The sequence below is a fragment of the Acanthopagrus latus genome, chromosome 11 (genome assembly GCF_904848185.1).
Source record: "Acanthopagrus latus isolate v.2019 chromosome 11, fAcaLat1.1, whole genome shotgun sequence".
Classification (NCBI taxonomy): domain Eukaryota; kingdom Metazoa; phylum Chordata; class Actinopteri; order Spariformes; family Sparidae; genus Acanthopagrus; species Acanthopagrus latus.
In genome coordinates this window covers 28143539-28167391 of record NC_051049.1, presented here as the reverse complement: position 1 = coordinate 28167391, position 23853 = coordinate 28143539, and the positions used below count along the sequence as shown (strand labels likewise).

The 23853-nt window shown below is 43.7% G+C and overlaps 1 protein-coding gene across 1 annotated transcript; it reads left to right on the top strand.

Annotated features, from left to right (window-relative positions):
* On the top strand, positions 1-23723 carry LOC119028954 (solute carrier family 22 member 23). Its single transcript, XM_037115431.1, has 10 exons — positions 1-1388; positions 3469-3572; positions 5354-5508; positions 16438-16624; positions 16885-17012; positions 18001-18103; positions 18327-18553; positions 19918-19950; positions 20153-20276; positions 21952-23723. The coding sequence occupies exons 1-10, from the start codon at positions 960-962 to the stop codon at positions 22370-22372; spliced, it is 1911 nt and encodes a 636-aa protein (XP_036971326.1). The 5' UTR covers positions 1-959; the 3' UTR covers positions 22373-23723.
* The last annotated feature ends 130 nt before the right edge of the window (positions 23724-23853 follow it).

Genomic DNA, 23853 nt, shown 5'->3' with positions numbered 1-23853 from the left:
ACCACACACTGCCTTTAAATCCCCGCATCGACATCTCCACTACATCGCCTCGTCATAAATCAAAATCAGTCGATGGAAAACGGGAATGATTGAAAAATAACAAGCTTGATTTCTCAGTGGAGAGGACATAGGCTGCACAAAGGGGATCATTGTTGCCTGCAGATGCCCGTCAGTGGTGCAGTCGTCCTTTTGAAGGCTCTCCAATCGCAGCGCATAGCGCGACCGAGCGAGGGCGGAGCTTGGTCTCCCCCATCCCCGCTCCGAGCCCCGCTTTGGCACCGTGTCCCATTGACTAGACGGCGACAAACCGAGCAGCACATTCCACCCCGTCTCTGAACTCAGCTCCATCACAGTGGACAGGTGATGACTGGGAGCTCGGATATCCTGGATGCGGGGAGCTAAGTGACGCGCACCTCCAGGAGGTCACGGTTCTGGACAGGTATGAGACCTGTGGCGCGCATGGATGAAGGAGCAGCAGATGTTTGCTGAATCCCAGCGTGGATGTAGCTCCATATTTCACTTGTACACCACCAGAAGGCCTGGCCCACTTGAGCTCCACATGGATGGATCCCGCTGTCGGAGCTGTACTCATGGAATATAAAGCCCACGCTGGTGAGCATGCCTGCCTGTCCGAGCCCTCTCCTCTCTGGGAGCCTCTCCTCCTGACACAGCCTCTCCACTCGGACATCCCCTGGTCACTTCCAGTCCCCTCGCCATGAGGACGACCGCACGGTGATTCAGTGCCTCTGCACGCCTGCACGGAGCGCAGACCCTCGTTTTTGTTTTTTTTTTGTTGTTTTTTTTGGATCGTGCTTTTGTTGGCTACACACAGGATTTATCTGCGCTCTGAGCTTTCTTTGTGTCACAGAGCTTAACGCAGAGTGCGCGGACGGCAACAGAGCGGGGGCTTTGCTTCACCCGCTGTTGCGCCCAGCTGCTCTCTTTGTGGCCCGGCCGTGATGGCAGCCGGCCGGCCGGAGGCGCAGGACCACCCGCCAGAGAACGGCTTCACCCCGCTGGAGCACCCGGTGCCCCGGCTGCTGCCGCACATCGACGGCTCGGTCCTGCCGTCTCTGGGGGGCTTCGGGAAACATCAGAAGCAGCTCGTGGTCCTGACCTGGATACCGGCATTGTTCATCGGCTTTAGCCAGTTTTCGGATTATTTCCTCCTGGCTCAGCCCAATGGCACGTGCGTGCAACCCCTTTCGAACCACAGTAACTGGACCGCGGCGTCTCCGCCGGTCACCGTCACCGGCGGCGCGCCCGCGCTGCTGCTCAACGGCAACGGCACCGGGGAGGGATACGGCGACAACATCGGTCTGCTGTGCGCCTGCAAGGAGTGGAGGCTGGAGCTGCAGACGGGACTTAGTCAGAATGTGGTTACCAAGGTAACAAGTGAGCACCAGATAGACCCACAGTGTTATCCCTATGTTCACCATCACCGCCATCATCATCCTCACCTCCCTGCGTCTCTGTCATCGCTGCCAGGCTCAGTTTGGAGCAGAGCAGAGCCCCACACACAAGAACAAACACAGCTGATTGACAAGTCACCCACTGACCTCAATATGAGAGGACATGCGTGTGAGCGCGTGCGTGCGTGTGTGTCATCTAGTGAGTAGAGCTATGCAGTAGGATGCAGCATGCATGCTTTTTTTTTTTTTTTTCCCCCATCTTTGCATGGAGGATTTTTTTGCGTCTAACCTGCGTTGTGGGGACATTCGGATTGGTCCTCACAACTTCAAAGGGCTGTCTGAGGATTGAGACTTTTGAAAGTTAAACTGAAGATTACATTTGGTTAGGGTTAGGGTTAGAGTAAGGGAAAGAATTTCAGTTCTGATGGTCAGTTGGGCTGGTGCGATGGACAATTTGTCTGCATTAAGGCATCAAAATATGGCAAATTAATACCAAATCCAGTATGTTCCACTCAGCGAAATGTTCTTCACTATTATTCATGACTTAACACAAAAAAACTCATGCAAGGTTGAATTACCACCTGAACAAAGTGGGCAACCGTCCCAGTGTTGGACGGATGCACCAATTAACTCTTTCCCTCCTGATGCTGATTTCAGTATTTCAGTGATGTATCCACAGACAGTGATCCTGATTGGCTCATGGTTACTACACTGTGTCTCCTGTTGTGTCTTAGTAAATGTAACTAATAGAGAAAATGCTGTTATTTTTAATGTGGAATCTGCAGTATTTAATGTCATCATGATCTGTTTATTGAGGATCGGTGCGTCCTTGCCCAGGACTCCAAGGGCTGTGAAAGCTCAACATTTGCTTTGTGGTAACCCATTTGTGCTAATTTAACTCTAGGAATATCTCACACTAAAGAAAAATTCAATCCTTCTGTACTCGCCTTCATGATGATGGTTAGTCAGAGGAAGTTTTGGAGTCCACAGAACATTTCTGGAGCTTCACAGTAAAACGTTATTTCAGTTTTAAAGTAAACCTGAGCCTAGCAAAGAAAAACTGTACATAATGTACAGACAGTGGACAGTCCAGAATTGAACACACTGTATTTACACCCTTGACCCCTGGAAGGTTAACCCTGCCATACACTTGTGTAAAATATGAAACTTTAATAACCGAATTTGCTTGGAATCTATTTTAGGCAGCAGGGTTGGTAAAATATTAAAACTGTGTCGACATATCATTATCCATCAACCAGCTCAGGCATGTGTGCATGAATGATATCTATTTTCTCAGATAAGTTTGTTGCTGATGGTCCGTAAATAATAAACCCACACTGAATGGATTCTCCACATCACCACCGGCCATTTCACAACCAAAACATAAGTCATAACCAATAATCACCTCCTCCTATCCTCTCCTCTGCACAGTCGGAGGCACAGCGGGTAGCTCTGTAAATCATGTTTTAACACCAACACTACTTTCACACACAAGTGAATCGCTCTGCCGGGCCCTCGGAGACACTTTTCAGGGTTGTGCACAAACACAGAGTACGCATCGTGCTCCCACATGTGTCCTTGGCTGAGCTTCAGATGCTGAGAGCTGCAGCAGCAGTGTGTGCACTGACCCATGGGCTTAGAGGAAAGAGTGGAAAGCTATCGATTTCTGTTATTATAGACATGCGCCCACATGCACACACACACACACACACACACACACACACACACACACACACACACCCTGCTCTCTCTCTCTCTCTCTCTCTCACACACACACACACACACACACACTTGCGTTTTCTCTTTTTTCCCCCAAGATGCGCATTTGAATATTTCAATAGCGCTTGTAGCATGTTTGCACACTCATCAACCTTCATGAATTATCGAAACAGTGAGTCAGAGTTTGACAGACTTGTCATGGGTGAAGCCCACATTTCTTGTTGTTTCTGTGCAGCTCTCATATTATATCTGCTCAGCTGCCGATGTTTAATTCCCTTTCATCTTGTTGTGGGTGGTTTTCTCTGAAAAAGTTGACTGGTTTTCCTCTCTGTTTCAGTGGAACCTGGTGTGTGACTCAGCCTGGAAGGTGCACATTGCCAAGTTCTCGTTGCTGGTGGGCTCCATATTTGGCTACCTAGTGATGGGTGTCATGGCTGACTGGTAAGCTGCCACTTTCACGTCTGTTTTGTGCCTTTACACAGCTTGTCGGTTGACCCTACACGATCCATTCATCTAAATTACAAAAAGACTCGCTTCTACTAAGAACCATGCAGATAATTTTGGTTTTATTTTTAAGCATTTGTCACAAAGACTTCTACCTCTGACCGATAACAATTGTGGTGAAAAGAGCTTTGTTTATGTGCTTAAAACCTATAAAATTAGAGTTAAACAAAACAGCTTACAACCATGCTGGTGAGTACTGGTGACCCATACAATGATTAGTCCATTTATTGATCAGTAATTTGAAAGAAAAAGAGTCGCCAACTTTGCACGTAGATGTGTATTTATTCGTCTGTACAAAGTCTTTGGGAAATTTCCTCTAGGGACCATGAATATCCATACCAAATTTCACAGCAATCCACCAGAGCCAGAAAAATCTAATATAAGCTTCAAAATTTACATGAAAGAGCAATTCCTGAAAGAGACACCAAATGTAGCTGCCAACACTGGTTGGAGTGATTGTGGCTCGCTAGGAACTGGCGAACCGCTAGCTTACATAAAGAGCAACCTTTAATTCACCGCAGAGAAAAACGAAGACTGGCGATGATTATGAATGTGTTCTTTTTGTATTCAGTGGGAGAATTTAAGAAATTTGACATACACTGTGTTTGAACACATAGTGAATCGGAATCATGTGCTGCTGCAGAGGGCTGTACGGCACATGTGCTTTAATTGCGTGCTACTGATACAATTTGAATTACGTTGTTGTAATTAAAGTGCCCCTTTGACAATCCACCTGATATTTGTTGACAAATTTCGATTTCTGTCTGCACCGGCAGACTGCTCAGCTGACAAACACTGCCATCCCGACATCTAGTAAAGTTTCTTCCCAGAAACAGTGGGCTTCATGCAAGAACATTTTCATTCTTCCCTCAAATCTGTCTTGCTTTCTCTGTGAGGCTCATTCATACAATGTGCTTCAAGTTCATCACACTCTCTTAACAGGACAAAGCTGTAGTAAGTCATTCATTTCAGCCTGATGAATTCCATCTGTTCAAGTGGAGGTGCACATTCCTTAGACATGCTGATTAGCATCATCAGTGCCCCTAAATTGAAATGTGAGGCCGCCTGTTGCCTTCAGTGTGTATGCAAGTACCCATGGATGAGAAAATCAGGCTTAATCAAGATATCACACCAACATGCCTCAGAAGAACACATCTTTACAAATTGCTATGGTTCCTTGAATCAAACCCTATGTCCTGATTAAGCTGGCTTATCCACAGACTTTATTGTCAATTAGGGCAATTTCTTCAGTAGAAGATGGTCACAATAAAGACCAGGAGATTGCTATCAGACAGAAATCTTGCTATTAAATGATTGCAAAGATTGAACATTAGAAACCAAATCTTCCTGCATGGCTCAGTGTGAGAATATGTTTTTTTGTAATTGTGTGAAATGACCCTTTAAGCCTGTGTAATTCATTGAAATCTGCTGCCTGTGAGCCACCTGAGCTGCCTCGTGGGAAAAAGTCCCAGCATTGTGTTTGGGATCAGTATCTATGGAAACAATGTAAAGAAATGCGCAGGCCGGCGAGGCCTCAGCTCTGACCTGACCCAATGACCTACTGACCCCCCTGAAACCAGGAAGCCCAGAGAGTCTGACAGAAACAATGACGGGAATGGTCTCTTTAAGCTGACTGCACAAAAGCTTCACTTCTCAGTTTGTGACAGTTTCTAAACACTTTGCTCCGTCTTTCTCCTCTGCTCCTCTCCGTCTCTAAGGTTTGGTCGACACCCGGTGTTGATCCTCTCGGTGCTCTTCATGCTGGTGTTCGGTCTGAGTGTTGCCTTCTCTGTAAACGTCACCATGTTCAGCACCTTGCGCTTCTTTGAGGGTTTCTGCTTGGCGGGCCTCGCTCTCTCCCTCTACGTGCTCAGTAAGTACCTGCATCCGCTTCTTCGTCCCTTTCTTCATTTTTTATGGTGCTTTCCAGCTCCTGTGTGTCCTCATTCAAAATCTTTCCTTTATTCTGTTTATCTCTCCAAACTGACCAGAATCTAACGCCTCACATTTGGATATGTTGGCTTTGAGTACTGTCATCTTTCTGTCTTTAACAAGATTGTAAATTTTGGGGTGAAGGGTACTCTCTATCATCTCCTGCTCCCTAAAAAGTTTAAGTTTATTTTTATTCTATATAATTTATTGCTCCAGATAGGGCTGGGCAAATGAGAATTGCTTATCTGATGCATATGCCAAAAAAGTTTTGTAGCTTCCAACTTCACTTCCTGGTTATGCAGCGCACTGGACTGTTTGACATGTATCTGGTGTCCAGTGCGGCTGTATGAGGCCCATACTGTTCGTGGCCACTTGGCAAAATTGCAAGCTTGGCAGAGTGGCACCGTTGTATCCAGGTCTAAATAATACATTTGTGGTGTTGATGGATATTAGGAATAAGGGAGAACCCAACAGTTAAATTATATATCACACATGCTTACATGCAGGTTATTCGATTGTAGATGCCCATTTATTCTTAGATAGATATTGACAAGAAACCCAAGGAACATGTGTAACGGTCATAGGGACTAATGGAGGATGCTCAATGTGAGATCGCACAGAGGACTGTATTTTTAATTAGTGAGTATGTTGATTAAGTTCCAAATTACACTACGTTCAGGCTTGTTTAAGAATTTAACGTTATCTGGTTTAATTCTTACTGTTTGTGGTGCTGAGAATGGGCAGTTGTGTTCGTTGAAGAACATTCTCCATCTAAAATATATTCCGTCATGCCCCCTCTGCAGCCTTGCAGAACAGCCCGCAGCAAAGGTGTTCTTAATGACACCAAACTGGCTGACAGCACTTTCATTTCTCCTGATAAGGCCCTCACCCAACACTGCATTCTCCGCTGTCCCCTCTCCCTGCTGCCGTCTCCCACTCTCTCACCCGCTGCAGGCCTCCCCTCTCTCCTTCAGTAGCAGTAGCAGATTAGTCATACATTATGCGCGAGACAAGGGCGGACTTTGAGCTTGGGCGCCGGAGTGGGTTTTGTCCCTCTCAGCGGGGGTTCCTGATAAATCTCTGCTGAACCACTTCTGAAAACAAACAAACAAAATGGACGCCTCCGAGCCGTCTGGCGAAAGACTCTTTAGCTTTAGAGTTGAGTTTAATCTGTGATGTATACAAACCAACTTAAATACGGTTTTCATCGGTGGCCTTTTAAGTCCAAGTCACAGGGAGCTGTAAATATGAGAGTGGAATGGGATTTATATTGATATTATATGACGGTATTAGATGAAGACACTGTCACATAAGTCTGGTTGGTCATGAATGGTTATTGTGATTAATATTATTGATCACTGCCCAGAAATTGGGCAATTGCAAGGGAAATGAATGATTAGCAATGCCACACCCAGGGCATACAGGTTACATAAATGTATGTAACCTGTATTCATTGAGCATTAAGTCGGTTTATCTTTAAATTCAGTTCAATTTCAAATAACATTTTGTTTGTTTGATGCTGAATCTTTAGTGTATTTCTTTAATGTATGCCCAAAAATCACTTTGATCTGCCCACTGTCTGAGAGAGTACTGAAAAATACAGTTGCATTACTGAAATATTACTTAATTAACTAAGTAGTGGTCTAATGCATATTTAAGTATGACTAAAATGAACTTGAAAAAATGACTAAATTACAGTATTTGAGCAGATGCCATTGGTTAGGAATGTGAACTCCCACCAGATAGGTAAAACTCCCAATTTCTGAGAGAATAATTCAGAGAGTAGAACGTAGCAATGGTAAATATTCCAAAAAGGCAAGCACCAAATCCATTACAGTTTTTTCCAATTGCTAAAACACAATTTTGCAAACTAGTGTGGTTTTATCTATCAAAACACCATTCACAAAAACACACACACAAACTGCAAAATACCTCATATATCCTGCAAAATGAAGCACTGCAACCAAAACTACATATAGCATTATCAACATCAAACTTTTACATCAAATGGCACACAATTCTTTCATATTACCAGATTTTTGTCCAACCAACTACACACTGTTAGGCAAAATGAAAAGCACTCTCATCTTTAGTAAGCTTTGATACTAAAACAGTTCAAACTGTAGAGAATTCTTCAGATTGTTCATATGCACAGAAATGGTTGCAGATACACACATGTTGTTGAAACACTTATTTTTTTATCCTTCACCAAACAAGTCAGTGCAACATATGCACAGCAGATATGTTTATATTGGAGTGAACAAAAATATGCTCCCAAAAAAAAGAAAAGTGCAGAAAAAAAATATGACGACATAAGAGGCTGCACTCTCTGTCCAGCCTCTCGCAGTGTCAGCCCATGGTTGATGACATGATCAGCCAAGGTTCCTCTGATTTCATTTGAAAGTTGTTGTCTTCTTTGGCCATGACCGCCTCTACCAGCTCTACCTCTCACTCTTCCTCCCCCTCTCATTCTCACCCTCCCTCTTCCTCTCTCTGCAACGTCTTCCATTGTTGTTGACAAAAAAAAAAAAAAAATGCTCACCTGTGGTATTTTAGTGCTTACTTCCTGATTGAACTGGTAACAATTACAGTAACAATTGTTTGGCCAGGTGGCACATACAGTGGCCAGTTAGCTCATGTAGTGTCATTGTGAATGGCATTGTTGTCATTGTCATTGTTGAAATGGCAAACGTGACTTTATGTCTGATTGTTGTGTCTTATGCAGAGAACCGTGATCAGTGCATTTAAAAAGTGACATTTTGAATTGCAACATGTGTGTAAAGCAGAAAATGTGTTTAAAGTTTTGGCAACATTGACTGCTGTGATCTTTACAAGTTGCCTGAAAAAGGAGTCTGGTCTGTATTGATCACCATCTAAAACCTTGAGATCATCTACCCTGACTTCCTTCAGCTTCTCTGTTATTTTGATCCCAAAAACAGACTTGATTTGACATCAATACATGCTAACTACACAGGAATAGAAACTGAAATGTTAGCTAGACAGCTTTAAAGATTTTCAGAGGTTACCAAAGTGTTCAGAGAATTTAGACTGTGTCAGTAATTATGCAAACTTAAACTGTTGTGATTGCATTTAAAGCTTAAGCCAGTCAGAAAAAGGATATTTTCTATATTGTGTTGGTGATGTGAGGTGTGTGTTTGTGTGGTGTTGGTGGTGTGAGGTGTGTGTTGATGGTTTGTTGGTGGTGTGACATGTGTGTTGATGGTGTGAGTTGTGTGTTAGTGTGAGATGGGGCTTGGTGATGTGAGGTGTGTGTTTGTGTGGTGTTGGTGGTGTGAGGTGTGTGTTGATGGTTTGTTGGTGGTGTGACATGTGTGTTGATGGTGTGAGTTGTGTGTTAGTGTGAGATGGGTGCTGGTGTGAGTTGTGTGGTGGTTGTGTGTTGGTTGTGTGATGTGTTAATGAATACAGTAGGAGGAACGCTCGGCCTGCTGCCACAGAACGTCTCTCTTTGAAGTAACCTCACATTATGCCAGTAGATAATAGACACTGCCATCCCATTAACAGTGAAAACATGTAGAATATCAGCACACAGCAAATGGTGGAGATGCTTGAAGCTCCCAATAAACACATCCTCAAAGGCTGACTACATACTGTGCTAACACATGAGCTGTGGGGAAATGTAACCCAGTTTTAACAGATGAAGATTGAAATTTCTCATCACTTTACCTTGTTTCCGGTTTTACTGTTTGCCAGTGGAGGTACATCAGTCAGCCTGCAGGACAGAAACAGGCAGTCAGTCAGGATTTTGGCAGTGACACTTTGTCTCGCTGTGTGGCTCTGTAGTCCAGTAACACACTAAAATGAAAAATAAAACAAATGCGGCTGACGTTCTGACCTCCAACTTTAAATTAAAGGTGTTCACATATATACTGACTAAACACTGGAGCCAGCTCCTTTTTAACAGTGTTGCTGGACATCTGACAAATACTTTCATGTTGCTGAATTTACAGGAAGCCCTTCATAATGAAGAATTCCTCTTTTGTCAACAGCTCACAAAATTGTGCCACACTATTTGTTACAGTGACATGACTGTGCTCATGGAGATGTTTATAAAATCAGACTGTATGAATGGTGTGAACCCATCTGTGTAGGCACATCTAATGCCGCTTTTGACCTCAGAACAGCTCTTTGCTGGTCTGTTTCTGGTATTTTGCCTTCCATCTGGTCTTCAGCAGGTGAAACACATCATTGAATTGAGGTCATGTGCCCAACATGGCATGTTTTGTTTGGCCTTAACAAATCCTTGGCTGCTTTGTTTGTATGTTAAGTATCATTATCCGGCTGCACTGTGCTAAAATTAGGGCATTTGTGTATACAGGGCCAGATGTTTGCACCCATTATGAATGTAAACAGCCTCAAATTAAGCTGTAAGCCAGCGCATTAACACCGGAGTAACTGTTTCGTTTCAAATCGAACATGCGGAAAGACAGAGCCAACACCACCAAAACACATCAGTGTCCTGAAACTGCTCTGTGATGCAGAATCAACAGACGTTTTATTGCAGAGAAGCAAATAAGACAATCAGAAAACTACGCATTTAGCAGATATATATTGTACTACTACATGTGTAAATGCTGCGGCTGCACTGTCCCATTTGTGTTATCGTGCTCATCTCCCCACAGAAAGGCTCCTTCTGCCTGCCTGCCTTCTCTTTCCCTCCTTCACCCTATGACGCTGTAAAAGCAGCGCTGAATTTCTATTTCTGAATCCAGCAGCTCTCGTGGCCTTTCCATTTTCACTCCATGCGTCCCTCGACTCTCCTCTGGCCCATTCATCCCGTCCCATCCTCCTCCTCCTCCCCCTCTCTCTACCATTTTATTACTACCAGCACGCTCAGCCTCACTTTCTCATTTTCTCGAGGCTCATTTGAAATCTCTCATCGTTCAGTTATCTCTCTGCAGCACGCAGCGCATAATAAACTCCGCTGGAGCTGCCAGTCGAGGCTTTAGTTTGCTCTGCTAATGTAAGTGTGTTGGTGTGTGTGTGTGTGTTTTGTGTGTATTTGGTTGTTGCACCAGTCTTGCGCAGGGTTTATTAGTTTGTAATTTAGCAGCTACCTAAGGGTCGTCCTCTGGGAGCTGTAAGCAAAGAGCTGCTGTCTCCTCATTTCTTCTACTCTTCTTTTTTTTCTACATTTGCAAAACAATGCCCTGTATGTAATTCCATCGTGTTACGTGGCTGTCTATTATCTGAACCCATCTGAAAAATATGTTAATACAAGTGTTGTTTAGATAAGAAAGTTTTTAAAAACAAATTTTCAGGGAATACTTCGCTGAAAATCTGTCATTTGAGTATTAAATGCACACCCACTGTTGGTTTAAAGGCAGCTCCTTCGCAGCAGATGCAGTCAGCTTTAAAGCAGTTACAAAGGCAACTCAAAGTCATTGCAGAAAAACTACATCACACAACCATGGGAACTTTCCAAACTGCTGCTGCATGAGAATCAAGAATCCGTCGGAATCACATGCCTCAGAGTTTATAAGCTCCTTTATTGAAAACGTGTTTTTCTGACAACTGCACATTGCAGACAATAATGTCTGCGCTGTTGGAAACAAGAATCAAATCGACAATGGGTTTGTTATCAATACAATCTTATCTGTCCCCTTGCTGCTGCACCATCACTCGCTTCTCTGCCGTTGATCTGTAAGCTAAATGTGTCCCTAACAACATGGTTACGTTGTTCCTGCTGTTTTGCATGTGACAGTCTCACATTTTGACACATTGCAATATTGCATTTGCCTACTTTCATGGCATATGACAGCCAAAAGTTCAGTTGCTGAAGTGCTGCACTTGGTATCGCTCTTCTAATATCAGTGCAGCCTGGCAGGGTAGGAACACGGGATGCCAATGTTAGCCTAAGCACTGCTAGTGGCCATGGTGATGAAGTGTTGTCCCATTTCCATTGTAGATCTGTTCTGAGGGACTTTAATTGAGACTTAACTGTCAATTAAAATGTTCAAGTCTTGAGTTTTGAAATCCAGAAAGATAAAACACTGAAAAAGACCGAAAAGGAATTGCAATTTACTTGGAATGATCTCATAAGATTGGTGACTTAGAGCGGCTCAGTTGACTTGGAATTCCCCTCAAGGACTTGCGAGTCTTTCAGACACATGAACTTGAACTTGCTGCCAAAGAGAGACTTGAGAACAGCTCTGGGTTTGGAACAAAAACACTACGGAGTGGATTAATGCTGCAGGAAAGTTTCTATGGATGTTTTGGTGAGTTTTTCCCACAAAACTGTGTCAACATTTAAATATTTGTACATACTGTGAGTCCCAGCTGACTGGAGCTGCTGCAGCAAGCTACAAAAAAAAATTCAGAGCCACTTTTCAAGACCTTCGTGGAGTCAGCATTAGGTCCTCAAAAGAATTTCAGCGAATCAGGTTTATGTCGACCCGAAGGAATTAGGCTGCAGTTCCTTTTTACAAGGTTAATGTCTTTGCCTCCTCCTCTCTGTCACTGCTCCTGAGAGACGTGTAGGTAATGACAAAGACAAACAGTATACTGTGTATAAATGTGTGTGTGTGTGTGTGTGTGTGTGTGTGTTTATGAACTGGGGGGATGGCTGCTGCTGACTCAGCTGGGGAGACGGACTGTCCTGTCATGCTGTGCCCTTGTCAAACCTTCAGTTTCCCCATCCCTGCATTTCTAAAAAAGTCATTCAACTAAAGCAGCTACAGAATACCGTTTTCATTATTGATACCTTTTTTCTTTAGTCTAAAAACCCCACTTCCTTGCTTGTCAGAAATCTGTACAGCCAGCTCACTATTTCATAAGGTAAAAAAATCTCAGTGTTAACTGCATGGATGAAGTGCGATGAATGATCACTTTATCCTGTGTTGTGAATCATAGTGGACGCCTCATCTTGACAAACAGACCAGCGTGTCAGAATTAGTTTTGTCTCACACGACAAATCCAACAATGTGTTTCCAACGTTGACCAATAGGAGAGCAGGGAATTTATCATCCGTAACTGTGGTGAAGCAAAGAGGAGTGATGCTGTTGGTACTGCAAGGTTAAACTGTGAAACTGAAGAGAGGTCTTGCTGTTTTTTTTTTGGTTTTTTTGGCTTTTCCAAACTCCAGACTGTCAGTATTTGTTTGGTTGGTTTAGTACAGGAAACAAGAGCACTTGGGTAGGTTTAGGAAGTCATGGTTTGGGTTGAAACATATCCTTTCCCAATGTCGAACACTTATAAAGGATAACTTCTCCCACTGTGTTTTTCCCCGACTTACAAAGCGGTGACACTACAAAATGATGTCTCTCGGCTGAGTCACAGCAAGGAGTCATGACTCGATAATCGCGTAACACAGCGACCATCTTTGCAGCCGCGTTGTCTGAATCCAGCGTTGAACACTTCCAACACGTCTTGAGTTGCTGCTCCACAGCCCATGAGAGCAGCGAGTCATTTTTAAGATCACCTCATTTTTCTGTTACTCGCTCAGTTCTCTGCAAGAATATACAGTGAAAAAGATCTGCTGATAGACACCGACATCACACTGGTGTTTCATGCTGTATGCCACAGACAAAAATGTATACGTCGGGTGAAGAGCATTTATTTTTCCAGTGCGCTCTCGCTCTCTATGAAGGGGTTGATGACCATTGATGGCCTTTAACAAAGACAGACTGTGTGTGGGAGACAGGACTGGCAGTGGCAGCACAGCAGCAGCAACACCGTCTATATGCACACACACACACACAGCGGCAGCAAAATCGTCTATATGAACACAGACACACACACACACACACACACACACGCTTGCAAAACCTATAAATGACTTATACAATTATTGATTATAAAAAAGGTCAGCGATGGGTCAATACATTGACTCATCAGTTCAGCACTGCATCCCTCCCTCTCCCTCAGATCTCTCCACACTCTCCATACATCCACATCACACACACTCACACACACACACAGTCTGTAGTTCTCACTTTGAACTCATGCTGTTAGCAAGCCAATTGTCTCTCTGCTCTGTTCCCCTGCCCCAGGCAAGGTTAGCATGGGAGCAGCAGGCAGCAGAAAGTGTGTGTGGTAGTGCTGTCAGCCATTGTCATCACAGATTACTTTGGACATTAGATCAGCTGCTTTTTGTTGCCCTCCCTTTGTTTTAAGCCTTCCTTTCTTCCATTATAGTTTTTGTTTTCCACACCCTCTGCAACTGTTCACTTTCAGATGTAAAGATGGTCGAGAAGCTGGTTGGTGGAAAGAGGAGGAGGAGGAGGAGGAGGAGGTGGAGGAGGGAGAGGAAGGGGGTAAGGAGGGTGGGTAGAGGTGGGGGATGGTGGCTTTACAAAGGGTGAGAGAGCCACTTGAGCCCTGATGAGCGAGAGGGAAGAGTGGGCAGGGGGGGGTGAGGGAGGATCAGCCCACAGGGGGGGCAGTGAGATAATCAGCACAAGGAGAACTCTCCTCCAGCTGGAACAAAAGGTCCCTGCCAGTGTGTGTGTGTGTGTGTGTGTTGTGTGTGTGAGTGTGTGTGTGTGTGTGTGTGTGTGTGTGTGTGTGTGTGTGTGTGTGTGTGTGTGTGTGTGTGTGTGTGTGTGTGAGTGTTGATATCCCAGCAGAGTTGATGGGATCATAGACCTCCACAGAGAGTTAGGGAGTGCTTTTTTGTTTTGTGTGGTAGGTTTAGGGATGATTACCTTTGCCAAGGTACAGATGATTTCTCTAGTCTGTGTGCGCACATATGTGTGTGTGTGTGTGTGTGTGTGTGTGTGTGTGTGTGTGTGTGTGTGTGTGTGTGCGCGTGTGTGCATGTGTGAGATCCATGCTGGTTGGCTGCAGGGGTACCACTGAGACACAGTGCTGTGTTTGTCAGAACAGACAGATGGGGAGCCAGCAGTCGTGCAGTAACTAAATACAGTTCTTGTAAACAAACACTGAACTTAAACTGGCAATAAGCAAGAGTCTTGCTTTTTATTTATCATTATTAAGTGTTGAAATGTTGATCGCAGGACGGACAGAATAGACAGCTCTGATGTTCAGATTAGTTCCCTTAAACCTAGTGCTCACCGTGCGGTTTTGTCACCGGGGAAAAAATCTCCAAGGAAGATGAAGCTTGACTGGTGATCCAGTCTGGCTGGCAGCACTGCTCTCAGGGCTCATTAGACACTAAATGAATAAATAAACCCACATTTTGTCCTGTGTTGTTGGTAGCTACTACTCTGAAGAAAAAACTGAAACGATTCGGTTGTCTTTGCGACCGGGGGGCCGACAATAACCCCACTTAGAAATGCTGGGGGGGAGTTGTCCGTTTAATAAACAAACCAGATTAACAAACTTTCTTTGTTTTCATGACTGAATAAACTAAATAAACAAACTGACCTTAAAGGGCAACGCAATTTATATAGTTTTACTTTGTTTACATGTGGCGGACCCTGCCACCTTTATAGCTTCAAACTGTGTTTGAGTGACCTTATTTGCCTCTGAGTTATCCCTTTATTTTGAATTGATGAGCTGTTAGACAATAATATTGATAACTGAAGCTTTAAATGATCATTTAGATTTATTCAAATTGGGAATTTCAAGGGAAAGCAAAGAAAAAACTGTGACACTGTAACTCAAACATCCGTCGCAGTCAACAAACCGAGTTCCTTGGGCGATTATGACCGCCCATAATTTGCGCTACACACAGACTTGATGTGCAATCATCATTACTGACATTTCAGGTGCATTTAATTTCAGATTTATCCCAAACAAAATGGTTTACGACCACCCGTGTTTGTCATTGTAACAAACCTGAATTGTCCTTTAATTGAAAATGTCAGCGTGGGACTTTTTTTTGGATTGTTGATTCATACTGTTACCCTAGCAAAAAGTCTACACACTTTTTTATGCTCATAGCTGACAGACGGACAGAATCGAGTCTGTCTCTCTGCCCTTGATGCACAAAAACAGGCTGAAGACAGGTTATGGATTACAGGTCACTGTAATTTCCGACATCTGTGTTGGTCCCTGCAGGGAGGGCTTTTGGAGACATTAGCTCTAAAACTGTCTGTCTGGGGCTGCAGAGAACAGAGATGAAGGGATTTCCAGTAATACCTTGATTTTCTCTTTCTCAGCCCTCATGCCTTGTGCTCTCCCCGAATCATTTTCCTCTCTTTCTCTTATCTTAATATCTTTATGATCTCTTTTTTTCTGTTTTTCCCTTCTCTCCTCCACCTTTCTTCATGCGTCTCTCAGCCTCCCTCTTTATTATCATTCCTCTTGTGATTCCACTGGTGAATAAAGAAAGGGACTTTTCCGTATCCTTTGGGGGGGGGAAGTAATTTGTATTCTGCCCATCTCTTCCTACTTTCTCCTCTCCCCCTTGTTCCCTTTCCTCCCCCTTTATTGCTTCTTCTCCATAGTAAGAAGTGACGCTACATGAGGCCAGGTTAGTGAGTCCCCCGTCCCCCCTCCTCCCCCTCACCCACCCACAATGGTCACCTTCAGAAAGACCTTGCCATATGGGCCAGGCCATCTGGACTGTACCACGTTACAGGCAGAATGGGAGCCCAGTCGGAGGGAAATTAAGGGACGGTTACGGCTGAACCCTTTTAAAAGCTTTGACATGCAGCCCATCCTAAGTTCATAAAGAGGTCTAGTGTTAAACTAGTGTGTTCTCAGGGGGAGGATCAGTAATAAGAGTCCTTAATAATTCAGAGAGGAAATGCAATACTAAACAAATATACATTAAAGTCTTCAAGGCTATTACAGTGCGTTTAAGATGGTAATCACCTCACAAACACACATCCACACACATACAACCTATAAATAATTTACATGTCTCTGCTGGAGCACCAACAATGCAAGAATATGTGTAACTAAATCGCCCTCCTTCTCTCCTCCCGTCTCTTTATTTTAGGGATCGAGCTTTGTTTGCCAGGCTGGCGCTTCTCCATGACCATGGTGGCCAGTTTTCTGACGGTGGGCGGGCAGCTACTCATGCCAGGGGTGGCCGCTCTGTGCCGCAATTGGCCGGACCGCGATGACTGGCAGGTCCTGCAGATCGTCATAATCAGCCCTTTCGTTCTGATGCTGCCCTACGTCTGGTGAGTCCCACCCTCTGAGGAATTCCACAGCAGGGGGGGCAGATTCTTCTCGTGCTGAGCCAGGCGATGGCTTGTACAGTACACACTGCACTACACAGTACCGAGCACACTCTGCTTCTACCAGCGAACAATACTCTCTTTCTCTGTCCGTTAGTCTTCTTTCCCCCTTGTATTTCTTCTGCTTGCTTTCATAACATATTCTGTTCTCATCCTTCTTTTCCCGCTGCCTCCATATCCTCCTCTCTCTGTCTTCTCTGCAGGATTTTTCCCGAGTCGCTGCGCTGGTTGCTGGCCACCCAGCACTACAGGCGGTCCAAACCCATGATGCTGCGCATCGCCAGGAAGAACCAGGTTGACATGACAACCGAGCCGAGCGGAGTTCTCACAGGTGATGACATTCAACAAGATGAATATGATCTGAAATCCATCGCTTTCTTTTGCTTTACTCATATCATTATGCAAATGATTTTAATTCATCTCTTTATGTTATGTTGCAGCTGCTTCTTGGTGTGTGATGAAATGAACATGCAACGAACACAGAGACACTCACTCACATACAAAGACTCGTATTCATGTAGCAAACATGTTGAAGTAGCAGCATTCCCCAACTCTATATGATGACATGCACTTGCAATCAGATGAACACATACATACTCCTCTAGATCTTCTCAATGTAAGATCAATGAAGTCCCTAACGATTATTAACATTTGAGTTAAATCTGTCAGTTGCTGGGACGCCCATTAGCTCAGCTGGTGCAGCGGGTGTCCCATGTACATATAGGCTCTGCAGCGGCCTTGGGTTTGAGTCAGCCCCCCCCCTTTCCTGTCATCTCTGAAGCTGTCCTATCAATAAAGCTATAAAAAGGCTCTGTTAAAAACAAAAAAATCTGTCAGTTGCTGATGTGATTCATCATTTTATTATGAAGTGGTGAAAAATTCCCCATGTCATGTCTTCACATTGATTATTTACATCGGCAGAGCAAAACCCCACATATAAAATTTACAATAAAACTAGCCAGAGTAGATGATAACAAATAGAACATAATAACGATTAATGAATGATCAAAAAGTTGATAATTGACTGTCTTGCAGTTCTTATAGAAGTGACAAGTTCGTGATTTTCCTCACTCACAGCACTCCTCTCTCTGCCACTAACACCTCTTCCTCCCCTGCCTTGGTGACTGATTCATTGTTTCTGCCTTTCCCAGTGGCCAAGCAGACAGATAGATGATAAGAGTGGGCAAAGTGATGTGCTACATCTATCACAAGTCCCCACAGCACATAGCTTGTCTGCGCTAAAGGTCCCTTAGCGGCTGGTCTCTCATTACCTCCTGAAAGGAAAGGTCTCAAGGTGTGCGTTTCATGTTTCCTACCAGAACTGGAGCAGGAGCTGCACAAGAAACCCCAGAGGACCTGCATTGTCAAGATGATGAGCACCAGGAACCTGTGGAAAAACATTGTGGTGCTGTGTGTCAACTCGTAAGTGTGTCATGTTTGTGGCCGGGCTTGCACGGTTCCTTGTCTAATCAAAGCCAACACCCGTTGTGTTGAGAGAGCATGAATTACACATGAGCTCGTCCCCCAGGGAGAAATGAAGTCATGTATGTGAGTGTAAAGCTCACTCGCCACGTGGAAGACGCATGTCTCAGGTGCCACCTCGCTGTCCGCCTTCTCATTGTCTCTTTGTGTGTTGTTTGTGCAGGCTGACAGGTTATGGGATCCACCACTGCTTCGCTCGCAGTATGATGGACCCGGAGGCCCAGCCCACTGCTTTGTGCCATGCGGATTATTACACTATGGCTGGCATCGCCGTCGCAACCTGCCTGGCGCTTTGCCCCGCGGTTGGGTTGATGGGTCGGCGTGGAGGGCTGCTCACCTTCATGATCATAACGGCGCTGGCATCGCTGCTACAGCTGGGCTTACTCAACTGTGAGTAACACAAAAATGGTGTAATTTAGAAATACTGGGTCTTTGATTTTAGACAAATGCTGGCCTCATTTTAAGCTGCTGATCACTGATTTAACACCTGAAAGGACTGAATGGCATATTCTGTTAGCTGTAGCTAGCTAGCTAATGCTAATTATGGTAGTTGTTGGAAAACATTGCATAAGGATCTTCATTACAGACATAATGCTATTTAGAGCTGAAAAAAATATTGGGTTATTTGTAATGTTATGCTTGGGATTTTTCTGTTACGAAAGCCTTCTCATCTTCCTTCTCCTCTCTGTTGAGAGTTGCACATAAGCTGCTCCGAGGGAGCACTCTCAGAAACATGGCGGCAGGCGTAGAGGTGTATGAGCTGAAATGCAACGCATTTTGAACATTATTTTCATTTTGATATGCATGAATCTTTTCAGCTGTTCGTGATTGGTCTTGGTACTCTGAAAAATGGTATAATCTAACTGTGCTCTGAATTTGTGTATGGTGCAGACTGAGTGCATGCTTATAATAATTTGTTGTATTTCAAACAATATCTCTTTTACAAGAGAAATATTTCAAACATGAGGAAAAGCTAGTGAGTTTCAACATACAACATACAACATATCTGATGCTTCTAGCAGGACAGAGCTGCTGATGTTAGCCTATATGCTAACATAACATTAGCATCACCCAGGCCTGTCTGTCAGTAGATTGTCTGTCCAGAACTTGGCTTTTTCTAATAAAACATGTTACACCACCAAATAAGTCCCTCACCACATGTCATGCTATCTGTTCACAAGCACTTTCTTTAGATCGCTCTGTAATCCATCCATCCATTACACTTTTGCTCTCGAGTATTTTTATTTTGAGAAAGCAATAAGAAACAAAACCTCCAGACTGTTTACGTGATGAATTTTAATTATCTTTCCTTCTGGTGTCATGTGCAATTCATTTATTTGGCTGGTTGAGAATACTTCAAAGCTTTGACAGACCTGCTGTGCATAGTTACGGTTGCTAAGCTATTGTTGCGCAACTGCTGTCGCGGGAGAGGTTTACCGAGAGTTCATGTCAGAAAAATCAGTTCTGAAAGTTGTGAAAAACTGAAGGTTGAGATTCACCATAAGATAGAGTCTTCCTCTCCCTGTGGCATTAAAACTATGTAGACTACAGTCTAAGAGCAGCTCTCGCTCATTCTCCCTTTTGTTTGACCTACATATGCAGAACAGAAGTCATTATTTCAGACTGTGCAGAGTTCTCCTGAAGGCTTTTCTTATTCAGCTTGTTTTGAGTCAGCACTGTGCTGCTGCTGCCCTTTGTGCTTACTAATGACATGTTCTCTTTTCCACTCTCCAATGCTCGCTAATGGGATCCAGTGATTGGGAAGTACAGCCTTCGCCATGACACAGGTGACTTGAAATATACTGTATATAGTGATTCGTTGAAATTCGACTTGAAATTTATATTCTGTATTGTATAATTTTAAAGTCCCTGTCTCATATAAGCATTCTAAGGTATGCCCCCCATGTTAATGTAGATTACGTGTTGTCAGTGTTTCTTGTTGGATGGTGTTTTTGGTTTGCTGATGTTTTCTTGTCCTCCCCCGCACAGTTCTGCGGGACTCTCTGAACAGGAAATTCTCTGTGGCGTTCTCCATCATCGGCATGTTCTCCTCTCATGCAGTCAGCATACTCAGCATATTCTTTTGTGCTGAAATCACTCCGACTGTCATCAGGTGAGCCTGGATGGTCATAAACACATCATGAAACATGTCTTCAGCCTTTTCATTACACCCATAAAAACAATAGCTGAGGAAGCACAATCGGCGTCCTTCAGGCCGGGCCATAAATCACTTTGGAAATGTAAAGTTTGCACACCTCAGTGAGCTACAAACGTCCACAACTGAACAAGAAATGTTATGAATGTATTACAATAGGAATAATGAGTGAGCGAGTGAGTGATTTCAGACATAGGCCTACTCTGTGTCCCAATGTCGTACTACATTACAAATATTGATTTCAAGTTGTTTTAAGTATTTGGCTTGTTAAACTTAAACACATGTAGAGTTTCCATTGTAGTCAGGGAAAAAAAAATGTTATTTGAATTTACTCTAAAAGCAACATTATGGAAAACTGGCATTTGGTGTGATTTGGCGCCTCCCACAGTTTCGGAGTTTCATAAATACAAATCCCAGGTCTGTAACAATTTGTCAGACAGTAATGTAGGTGCAACTACAAACAAACTCATTATGTCATCACAGTGTTGTGTGTCGAAAACTTGTACCTTGAAGTAAACATATATGAAGTTACATAATGCAGAAACAAGTGATAAGGGATCACCCTATTACAAGACACTGTGCCATCAACATGATTTTGAAACTGATATTGTAAGGTAAAAAAGTTACATAATGGTGCTTTAAATAGCCAACATCCTAAAGAAACCCACACTGTGAAGGATTACAGTCTTACAATAGGGGGAAATCAGCAGATACCTTGAGTTAAGGTACTGGAATTTGTATTGGGAGAAAATTGTTTAATTGGTGTGTCCCCAAAAAAGGGATAAAGATTTTGGAACATTTTTTTGTGTGGTTTATTAGGTTAAGTCACAGTTATATTTACATGTTGGCACACATTTGTGTGTATCTTGTGTATAAATTGGTAAAGTACATTGATTGATCGATTGTACTAACTGTGAAAACGGCACATCTGACAATTAACATATAGTTCATACTCTATTTTATTACAATGTATAAAACTCAGGACACAATTCCTGTTTTCTTATTGCTCATTGGCTCCATCTTGTGGCACAGTTTTGACTAACAGGCCAGTGTGGACACGCCCCTAATCGGCTCAGCCTGCTTCCACTAAACTAGTTTGTACCAAGTGTCTTACAAAGGTGTCAGAAAGCAATAGCCCAAAACTGTAGACTGGAACGTCTGCCATGATAAAGAAGGGCAGGACGGGTTGAATAGCACAAGTGGGGGGTTATTCTTTCTGACAGTCTCTCATCAAAGTTGTTGTACTTGTTTGAAGTAGTTCTTCAGAGAGACAATCACACCACATCTGAGTGAAGCGGTAGATGGTTACCATACCTTTGCGAAAACTGAAATTTGTTGCTTCTTTGCTCCGCCTATCAGACAAACTAATTGTTTTCTAAAGTGACAATTCTGTGGTGTTGAGATCTGATTAAGTTGAGGCATAAAAACACTTGGGAAATATCATGGATTTGGGTAGAATGACCTTTGTGTGACCTTTGTGGCGTTACCGTCTAGAAACAACTAGTGGTCGTGGTTGATAGTTGACACTGCTCGAAGCATACTGGTGCCTTCAGAGCTCATGTAGTCACCTTTAGTCATGACAGATTACCTTGGTGATCGATATCCTTCACTTCCTCTCTCTCTCTCTGTGCAGGGGTGGAGGGCTGGGCCTGGTTCTGGCCAGCGCCGGTTTTGGCATGCTCACCGCACCCATCATGGAGCTCCACAACCAGAAGGGCTACTTCCTGCATCATGTGATCTTCGCCTGCTGCACCTTGTTGTGCATCATCTGCCTGCTGCTGCTGCCGGAGCCCCGGGGCCAGCCCCTGCCAGAGAGCCTGGCTGACGGAGAGACCTTCACCCGTCAGACCCTGCTCCATCCGGGGGAGCAACACCTCCTTCTCGCCAAGGGTGAAGGGGACTACTCCCGCGTTCACGACACGCCCTTACACCTCTCAGCCACTGGGGGCGCGACAGTGGCAGTAGCGACCGCTCTGGCAGCGGTACCGGCCTCATACGCCCTGGCGACTGGTGGGGAAGTGATTGGAAATCGTGCCATAGCCAATGGAGTGTGAGCATCATAGCAACAGTCTGCTACTGTGCTATTAAGTGCTCAAACATTAACCTGACTGAATGGTTGGTGAACCTGTGAAAAAAAAACTTTTTAAGGGATAAAAGAATCGTTCGTATGAACCAGATGAACTCTTGTGATGGCGAGATTTGAGATGGTGACGATAGTTAATTTGTGTAGTTTTTAGTGACTATGATTCATTCAGGAGTTGCCAAAAAATATTGTCTGGACTGAGTTTACCTGAAGTCAGTGTGTGTTTAATAATATGAAAGTCTTCAGTGGTGTTGGTGATTCTCTTGCCCTCCCATCCGCTCAGTGAAGAACAGCTGACAGGTAGAAAAAGCGGACACAGGCAAGTGAAGAGACAAAGTAGAGCAGACTAGCTTTCAATAATGTGTGCTCTGTGAGTTTTCTGTTTGTAGCTTTGACTTGTTGAGAGAGGATTTCACCGCATCTTATAATTCTTTATAAGTTCTTTTGCACTAAATGTCAGAGACACAATCAAAGTGTTTGTGATTTTCAGCCAACACATTGGAGATCCAGGGATTGGCTAAACCACTACCACTCTTTGCATGAAAGGGCACAAATAGTTTTACATGTTTCTTCTTCTTATTTGTGGTCCCTTTACTAGAAGTCCAATGTGGCACTTTATCCTCAGAGGTGAGGTCAGTGTAGACACTGATTTTTAAACAAGGCATTACTGCTGATGTTGTGGGTGTATGATGGTTGTCTGATGCGATGAACAGCCGGAGACCTTGGCAGACTGTATGTGTAGCCTATAGAGACTGTGGGGTAACGCTAAACAAATCTGAGAGTTGAGCGGACATTAGAGAGTGAGTGTGCTTCTGTATGTCTTATGATGCATCTCAGCATTTAAATGGCTTTATCATGAAGGCTCTGTTCTTTTAACAAAACAGAGAATGTAATTTAAGAAAACCAGTATTTATTTTGTCATGCTGCCAAGGGCAATTTGTTGCTTGAAATACCTCCTTAATTAGCAAATATTTCCACTCCAAGTCTCACTCCTTGTTCTCTGTACTGTGGTAATGTTGTAATCCTTCTCCTAGGATGTGTAACTCTAACCAGAAAGCACAATATTTTACAGTTTTTTGAAATAAACGTTTGTGGCGATTAGAATAGAGCAGAGTTGTCTGCATAGACCTGGCATAGTTGTGATTAGTGTACATTTATACACTGTACTACATTAAGTATCCCTTAGGACTGCATACAAATGTTAAGGTATGTATACATGTGCCATTCATTTATAATGTATGGACCGTCAACCTTACTTTTATAGGATATAAGCACAGTGAATAGATCAACCATCCCATAATCCATTTCTGTCCATATATACCTGAATCAAAACATCCTCCATTTTTTACATCATATTTAATACACAGCACGTACTTTGAACACCCTGTATGGTTTGCTAGTTTCTATGTTTTCAACAGTTAAACACTCTGAGAAGAAAAAAAGAACTCAACC

Bases quoted from the DNA above. Each gene is read 5' to 3' on its own strand.
- LOC119028954 (XM_037115431.1), top strand. From the start codon at position 960: ATGGCAGCCGGCCGGCCGGAGGCGCAGGACCACCCGCCAGAGAACGGC. The intron at 3,573-5,353 runs GTAAGCTGCCAC...TCCGTCTCTAAG, and splicing joins ATGGGTGTCATGGCTGACTG to GTTTGGTCGACACCCGGTGT. The intron at 19,951-20,152 runs GTGACTTGAAAT...TCCCCCGCACAG, and splicing joins CAGCCTTCGCCATGACACAG to TTCTGCGGGACTCTCTGAAC.